The sequence below is a fragment of the Aquila chrysaetos genome, chromosome 4, assembly GCF_900496995.4.
Source record: "Aquila chrysaetos chrysaetos chromosome 4, bAquChr1.4, whole genome shotgun sequence".
NCBI lineage: Eukaryota > Metazoa > Chordata > Aves > Accipitriformes > Accipitridae > Aquila > Aquila chrysaetos.
This window is the reverse complement of record NC_044007.1, coordinates 48,494,502-48,503,844: the sequence shown is the minus strand read 5'-3', so window position 1 is coordinate 48,503,844 and position 9,343 is coordinate 48,494,502. Positions and strand designations below refer to the sequence as shown.

Below are 9,343 nucleotides of genomic sequence, written 5' to 3'. Positions count from 1 at the left end.
AGTGAGTCATTTAGCCTAATAAAACCAAAAGCTGAAAGCATATAAATACCAATAAAGGAAAAATGATTTCTTGGCCTAAGGCTTGATCCCACCACAGCCTAACCTGACGTATGTGGTGGCCAGATGGCCCTTCCTTTTGTTGTTACTTCAAGGAACTGAGCACTAGAAAAATGAGCACCTTGTCTATAAACAAAACACAAAGAAGATATGTTCTCCACAGAACCTCAGAATAAACAAACCAACACAATCTTTAGAACATTATATTTCATAAAAGACAATGATAAAAAAGTACAAACATTTTCATGAACAACAAAAAAACCAAAATTATGATAGTACACAGGAAATTCCCAGCATTTGTTTCAGTGCATTTTTCATTAAGCCTATCTTACATACCTCTACAAATAAAATAATCTTAAGTACACTTCCTCTTGCTGATATGCAATGGAACATTTTAATATTTTTAAATAACTGTCTCATTAGTAACCCACTACAACATAGTCATTAGTAAACATAACAATAGAAAAATAGACTGGCAAGATCCAAGAAAAAGGACATTTTGCACTTGCTTTTCAATATACTGTCTATTGCAAAATGGATTTTATATTTTATATTCTCCTACTTATATCTGAAATACAGCAAACGGGCTTAAGAGTATCTTAGCATATTAACCAGATTCCACTGTTAGTATTTCTGTAATGTTTTTACTTGTTAATTTGCAAGACCTTCAGAATCTTGTAAAATACTCCCTCTTTCTTCTCCCTCCATGCTCACTCCTTGAAGAGAAGACATCCTTAATTTGCCTTCTCAGCAATGCAAAAGCCAATGTGATTGGCTTCTCTCTACATTTTACAAGAATCATGAAAATATCAAAAGGAATGTGCACAACTCTGAGTTCTGCATCGCATTTATTTTGTTTGAAGGCACTGTCTATGTTAAAATTCACTACAGAATAGTACTGAGTTCAGGCAGGTAGTATACAAACACTATTTTGATGTAATTTAAGATGGCAACTTTTAAAACTTCCCAACAAAGTGATAAAAGGTATTTAGAGAAGAGTGTTCGTTAACAATTCATAATTTAACATCCATCACTTTGGGGCACCAAAATGTAAACTTTTTAAGAACTCAGTTATATGTCATAATCCATTCACATACTGGTTTAAATCACATTTTTCTAAGACCATACATGATTAATCACTTAGAGCTGTAAAGTTATATTAGTTCAGCCACAGCATATGTGTAATATAGTATGTATATATGTACGTATATATACATATATATGCATTAGAATTTTTAAAAATTGCACATTAATTTCACAGAATGCCTAACAGATGGGCACAAAAGCATGCTTCAGAAAACAGTACAGACCTACAGTACCAAAGGATGTTTCATAATCATAGGTGTTAAATTGTAGGTGAACTTGTACTGAAAACCAGAAATCACTTCAAAATTACATCAGGTATTTAAAAATTTATTCAACAGTTCTTAAAGAATTGTATTAGTCTGTTATGAAATAAGACTAACTTTATTTTGAAGATATAATTGTTCATACAGTGTATTAATTATCTCCCCTTTAACCATATGCTTCAGAATATTCTATACACTCAGTTATAGAAAAATATATCAGGAGGTGTTCAAACCACTTAAGCATGCTTTTGAAGGATGTTTTGTTCACTTTATGCTCACTTTTTGTTACTTTCATCGCATTACATCATTCCTAAAGCATATTAGATTAACTGGTAGATTTTAAGGTAATTCAAATATGGTTTAAAATATCCCTTACAATTGTTCTCAACTACTTAAATTAAATCATTACATTTCTACTAAATATTTGGCATACCTACAACTAAGCTCATAACTTTACCGAAGAATGGCTAAGGGCAAAATTTGCTGCTGGGATGTCAAAGAAATAGAAGGTGTTTATGGCAAACAAACTCAAATGTACAAAGCACCACACCATCTGTGGCAGCAATTCAGGAAACCAACACACAGTAATGAGTTAAAGTTAGTATGCTTTGTCAACACTCTTACAGAACACTCTATGGATAAACAATCCTTATTATATACTGCTTTCCATTCTTCATGGGAGCAGAAGTCAGTCTTTGGTTCCTAAAGAGTTGAGTAACTGTGACAAACAAAACAGTTTAATAGATCTTGGTCAATATCTTTGCATTAACATAGAAAATAAATGATCCGGTCCTTTTCCTTAGTATTAACAAGTGATGTAAAAAAATATTAGGAAAAGGTAATAATGCTTAGCAGTGGGATGCTTTTAGGTAGCATAACATTACAAGCAAACAGAAAATAAGATATGTTTTTCATTATAAGCCAAAGAAAGAGGCTAGTTACTCATACATATAACACCACAAAAATAGAGAAACAGACAGGACCAATCCTTAGTGGGACTGTGCAACCTCAATCTCATTGAAAGTCATCGACTTGAGGATACTTAGTGCATCATAGAAGCACTCAGCACTCTACCAGAATAGGCCCTTAAATAGCTATATTGATTAATATATTATGAGTGGAATTTTAAAAAGCACTTGGAATTGGCCTGCTTTCAGTTCCGCTTATGCCATCATCAGTGGAACAGTCTGACCAACACCATAGTTCTGAAAATCCGACACTGCAAGCATTAGAACTATTAGAACTATGTTTTATTATTTTCTTAAAAATCTAACTTTAATATTCTTCCAATGAAGACACATTTTTGGCTTTTCTGATTTTGGAGGAATAAAAGTGCTGTTTACTAGGATTTAAAAAAAAAAAAAAAAAAGAACAATACCAAAATACTGTACGCACCCAGACACATTGTTTTAGGCATTAAAATCCCTGACATTGACACTAGTGGCACACTTGGAAACAGTTAAGAGTTCCTGTAGATCATAATACGCAACAACCGCAAGATTTTCCATAATACGCATGCAATATGCATATAAATAGGATTTAGATGGCAGGCAGGGTATCATACAATTTTGCTGGCAATAAATAAAATTAAAAGCTTTCTTCTAGCAAGTTCATATACGAAATTGATTTTTCTATATAGATATGCAGGAGGCCTAGAGCTCAAAACTAGTATAACAGTTTACAGTCATAGCTGGCCAACAATTAGTATTTCCTTCATTTCACATAAGGTATAACCTTTTTTTAAGCATACTTACATTTTACACTTGTTCTTTCATGCTAATAAAAACATTCCTATACAATTCAAACGAGAACACACTCAAATACATACTGAAGCATAAAATATTGAGCAATTTAAAAGCAATGTACACACATTAATTTACATCACATATTTACAAAACACATTTTAAAAAGAAACAAAAGCATTCATTTAAATACACGAGGCGGGGGCGGTTTAGTATAAAAAATTCCTGGAAGAAGAGGCCTCTGTTCCTACTTCCAGAGAAGCTACAAGTCTGTTTTCTGCAGTTTATTTAGTTGAGTGGTTAAGATAGAGAATATGAAGAATGAAGGCTTGAACAGTAGTCTCATGCTGTAAACATCTGAGTGGTAGCTGCTGGCTTTTCTTTCAGAATGAAATGCGTGATACATACAATCACTTTACTTCTCATCCCAAATATGCATCATCAAATGGTCAAAAATCTCTAATTCTAAGCTGCTGTTTGTTGGTTTTGTTTTACAGTGCCTATTAGTAGCTTCTAGTGTTAAAAGTTTATTCTGGTAGGGTAGCTTGTCATTCCACTTCCATCAATAGTCTCTAACAGGAGCAAGTTCTGGTATAAGATTAACAGTTATATTTTTATACAATCTACTGACAAGTATTTTAGGAGTATATATTAAATTGTTCAACCCATCAATATACTGACGTTCTCTGGAATACCTCAGAAGTTTATATCTGCAGAGGGAGTTGGAAGAAGAAAACATGAGAAAGATTTGCAAGAAACAATTAAATTGATGTTAGACATGACACTGTAACAGTCATTTCATTTTGAAATATGCTTTAAATTCTGAACCTACCTCTCAGCCCTTTGAAATTACCAAGTTACCTACCTAAGCTTTAAAAGCAAGCTGCTTTCTGTTTTTTAATACACTTAGATTTTATGTTCACATACATAAGTTAACATTAAGACTAAATAACAAAGAAGGCATTTAATATGTATACTTTTTATCATCCAAAACTAAAATGATTTTTAAAGAACATTCAATTTCTTCATGTTCTTTTGCTATAAAACTCAGCTATGGAACTCAGAGAAGATTTAGGAACATTCAATTTAAAAATTATGAATAATACAGAAAATAAAGACGTTCCCAGAAAGAGCCATCCACTGATAACAGAATTGAGCAGTATTTCTAATTATCTGAAAACACATACCATAAATCTTTTATTTTGTGTTTCACATGCTAATTTTTAGGCGTAGCTCATCTGCTGCATTCTGGTTGCTATTCCAATCTAGGGCAGCCAGAACCTGCTAGCCAGTTAAAGTGTTTTGCTTCTTTGTAGCAAAAGAAAGGAACCCCGAAAGAAAAAGTTCATGTCAATGTAAGCAGGAAATGAGAAGACCTGTACCTCAGAAAAGAATGAAATGTGATGGAAGAAACCAATCCTTGAGGAGTTTTGAAGTCAGTTTTCATGCAGGAGTCATTTCCCCTAGCTGTACTGCTTCCTTTTGCAGAATATCCAAATTAACCAACTAATGGAGCCCTGCCAGCACTACTGCCCAAACTATTAAGGAACAATAACACTCTGCATCAAAGGTTATGAAGATAATACCTTCTGACACACAAACTCAGCCTCTCTCATGGTTAAGTAAGAAATATCTGAAAATACGAAGTTTAGCACTAAAGAGGGAATAAGCACTGACTGCTTATTTGTATGTGTGTAAGAAAAAATTTTACATCTTTAGCTCTAATATTTGAACAGTTCTCCATCTTTCTTACCGTCCTAAAAACTGGACTTCACCTCTGTGATGATGAGGAATGGATTTGTACTTCCCTAAATCTCCCTCTGGTCTTGTTACATTGTATCCAGCATAGTGAACCCTGCAGTATAATACATGAACATTTGTATGGAGAGTATTAAAAAGATGTTTTTACAAGTTATAGTAAAAGTGAAAAATACGCATTAAATCTTTTAAAGCTAAGTCTTTACGTTCACTGACATTCTCTCCCTGAAAGAACCAAAACACTCCTAACACAACGAAAAAAACTTGCAAAAACCAGTAAAGTGTGAAATAATAATAATTTTATATTTAGTATTTCCTGCTTTGTTCTTAAAGCACAACAGCATAAAAATATGAAAATACTATGGAAAAAGAACAAAAACATACAAACTCTTCCTTTAAAATATATCTTTTTATATATAAATGCATGCAGACACTTCAACAGTTTCAACAGTTCAACTGGAACATTTTACACTTGTTTACTGTCAGTATAGTCACAAATTAACCTCTCTCTCAAACACTGCTTCTAAGATACTTAAACTCATGCTTACTCTACACGTCTGTGGGATGGTATTCCATAATGGTAGCAGCAAGAAAGATTAAATTAAAATCAAAAAGCAACAGACAGAAGACTAGAAGGAATGAGACTAAATATGCTTAATATTGTTATCTGTTGTTATATCCATTATTTGTTACAAGACCTGTCTCTCAAAAGCCTGTTAACTGTCCCCAGGCCAAGAAAAAAGAACATTGTACTTATCCCTTCAAAAGGTATGTTCTTTAGAAATGTTAGAATTTTTTCATTTAAAACAAATTTTTAAAAGGTAACAACTGACAGAAAAAACACCTAATTGCTCTCAAAGAGGGAATACCACAGAACAATGAGAAAGACATAAGCACTGAACACTCACCTGTTCCAAAGATCGTCATCTTCTCCACCCCATCCCCAAAAGGCATTTGGAAACCCATTGATCTTCTTGAATTGTTCCACTGTCAGGCCACTTACACCACCAAAGAACTCATTGTATGGAAGACTGAAAACAAAAGACAAATTCTGTATTATTAGCTGAACTTAGATAGGTAGCCCTCTCTTTGAACAATAACTTTCAAAAAAACAAGAACCCCAAACTAAGGACATGAACAGATGCTGAATGTATTCACTATGGGAAACTGGTTCAGAGATCACTGGCATTAAGTAACATATATGAAAGTTAAACAAAATGTTTGCAGTAGTGTCTGATTTGCATAAAAGGTACTCTTAAACTGTAGCTCAAATTAGTATCACCACATGAAAGTAGAGGTAAGTCTATCACATATTTCAGATGGCTAATTTAGACCCATAGCTGAAGTGTTAAGTGAAGTCCTCAAACGAATGTATTTTGACACTATTCAACTGAAAAAAACCCTCTCTTTAATCAACTGAAAAAATTACAAATCAGTAATGCATCAATTCAGTAATTTTAATTCATAACTATATTCTACAGAACTTAAAACTTGAGAGGAACAGTTTAACAGTACATATTCAACCACAGTGAAATACATACTTATTCAAAAAACAATTTTCCAGTTTTTAGAAGCCAAACTTTTGAGTCAAAAGGGTCTATAGGCTTTTTTGTCAGTAAGCATACAGTAATTACTAACGTATTATTAAGTAATAAGCAGTTGGCCAACACGAACAGCCACTATAGCTATACAGCATAACACACTAAGGCCCAGGCAATGTGATTTCCAGTTCTCAGAACACTGTCAATCTAGAAAAAAATTATAATATTTAAGTATCTATATTTACTTCCATCAATACTGACTTGCATCCTTAACCCAGAAGCTGCTACAGTGAAGTGTGTTCCTCTTTCAGAAACAGCATACAATTTCATCAAATAAAAGTAATCAAACATATTTCCCAGGAGATTCTTCCAAATCTGGAACCTTCAAGGAGTTAGGACTATCTACATAAAAGATTTACCATTGCTTAGGACACAATTGCCACACTGAAGGACAAATAACTCCAGAATGCAAGGGGAAAGAAAGAGAAATACACAGTCATGTAATTTCTGATCTCTGTGGAAACACAGGATTCAACCAAATCTTAACAGCTTTTGGGGAAGGTTGTTACTATATATCCCGTTCAACATTTAACTGAAATAATAGGTGTTCTAAAAAACCCCCAAAAACCAAACACCACCAACCCAAAAAACAACCAACAAAAAACAACCAATAACCCAAAACCAACCCACCAACCAAAAATAAAAAAAACTGGGGTATGACAGTTAATGGAACTGTTCAAGGTTTTTATTCATATGTATGTATGTGTGTGTGGTACACATGCACTTTTTTGTATATATACATAAATATATATATTTTTATATTTCATAAATATGCATCTACTTCATAAGCATATTTTGTAAATATTTATCTGTATTTAGACATTTTATAAATTCCATATATGTATATATAAATACCTAAAGTATGTATTTTATAAATACATATAAAAATAGAGGAAATCTCTTACATAGTTATATGTGTTTGTTTACATCTTTTTAAATACACATAAAATCTTTAAAGGTTTGACTGCTAATTGGCTGAGAACCTGAAGCCCAAACACATTGCTTTTGATCTGTCAGGTTGACTAGGTTGTCAAGTTGATCAACTTCACAAAATTTCAGGATGGCAAATACACAGATGTAGCAAGCAATAAGGTACAGCTTTATGTGAAGTGATTGGGAGACTGTCATGAGAGTGCGGAGTGTTAAAAAGGAAGTGAAACATCATTGATGTAAAACGGCAGAAGGAAAGGAGGTAACAAAACAGCAGGACCCACTACATTCATCAAATGTCAACAGAGACTGAATAGATACAAAATGGTCTAGCAGTAACAAAATCTGTTTAAAAAGCAGTACAAAGCAGAAATAAATTGTACATTTATGAGATAATTAAGACATTTTTCCTGTGGTATTTTGCTGCAGGTCATCTGCTTATCTTTGTTAACATCACCGCAAAGGCTTATGTACCCAGAAAAGATTGCTAATACGCAAGGTAAGTTTTACCCCCTTAACACACATAGCCTTTTTTTTTTTTAAAGATGAACCTCACTGCAACAAGTTCGACACTGAAAATTATAAATAATATATTCAAATTAGGAACATATCAAATGTAGACACTAAACTTACAACTTCCTTTTAATAACTAGATATTCATTTATGTAAATAGCATGGTAGGAGGCTGTTTTATTGGTTTCACCTACTGTATATACTGTCACAGAATTCATACTTTGCTCACTTTAAGAATGTTTCTGGGTCTTTAAGAAACAACGTGAATAAAGCTAATTACTTACATATACATGTATTTGTCCAGCTTTGCTGCAAAATGGCGTGGCATTTCTCCACATCCATAATAATTTCGGTCATTTTCAGGTAAGTGATCCACATCATGAAATATTATGCAGTCCCAGACAGCATCCTTCATAGCCTCTTTGAAGCCAACATTAAAGAGCATTGCACGATTAAAAGGTTGTGTACCTGTCTTCAAACAGAAAACAAAGGAGACATTGTAAGAATCAAGAAGAAAGAGACAAAATTTCAATACTATGAGAAATACATCCTCTACCACACAAAAAAAAAGCATTGACAAAGATGCCTGTTATTGCCCTAGCTAAGCAGAGCAATAGCTCTGGGTAGCACCAACTACATCAACTGTATTTCATGATTTTAAAAGTCCAGCTGTTCTCCCCTCTTACACAAAACTAAACAGCACTAGCAACTTATAGCACTACAAACTCTGAAGTATCAAAATATGGATGCATTAATACAGCATGACATTATGAGTTAAAGAAATACTGATGCAAACTAAGAAACATTACATTTTGTTTCTTGTTAAAACAGTCAAGTAGAATAGAATAGACTATTTCTGTTGGAAGGGACCTACAACAATCACCTAGCCCAACTGCCTGACCACTCCAGGACTAACCAAATTAAAGCATGTTATTATGGGCATTGTCCAAATGCCTCTTAAACACTGACAGGCTTGGGGCATCGACCACCTCCCTAGGAAGCCTGTTCCAGTGTTTGACCACCCTCTTGGTAAAGAAATGCTTCCTCATGTCCAGTCTAAACCTCCCCTGATGCAGCTTTGAGCCGTTCCCACATGTTCTGTCACTGGATCCCAGGGAGAAGAGCTCAGCACCTCCCTCTCCATTTCCCCTCCTCAGGAAGCTGCAGAGAGCAATGAGGTCACCCCTCAGCCTCCCTTTCTCCAAACTAGACAAGTCCTTAGCCGCTCCTCACAGGACATGCCTTCCAGCCCTTTCACCAGCTTTGGTGCTCTCCTCTGGATGCATTCAAGGACCTTCACATCCTTCTTGAATTGTGGGGCCCAGAACTGCACACACTACTCAAGGTGAGGCTGCACCACCGCTGAATATAGCGGGATGATCACCTCTTTGGA

The 9,343-nt window shown here is 34.3% G+C and overlaps 1 protein-coding gene across 1 annotated transcript in view; it reads right to left on the bottom strand.

Annotated features, from left to right (window-relative positions):
* Positions 1–246: 246 nt before the first annotated feature.
* B4GALT6 (beta-1,4-galactosyltransferase 6) overlaps positions 247–9,343 on the bottom strand; it is a 35,257-nt gene continuing 26,160 nt past the window's right edge. Inside the window, exons 6-9 of the mRNA XM_030012009.2 lie at positions 8,235–8,422; positions 5,815–5,937; positions 4,902–5,003; positions 247–3,858 (exon numbers count right to left, since the gene is read on the bottom strand). Of these exons, the coding sequence (XP_029867869.1) occupies positions 3,711–3,858; positions 4,902–5,003; positions 5,815–5,937; positions 8,235–8,422 (561 nt within the window). The 3' untranslated portion in view covers positions 247–3,710. The remainder of the gene's footprint in view (positions 3,859–4,901; positions 5,004–5,814; positions 5,938–8,234; positions 8,423–9,343) is intronic.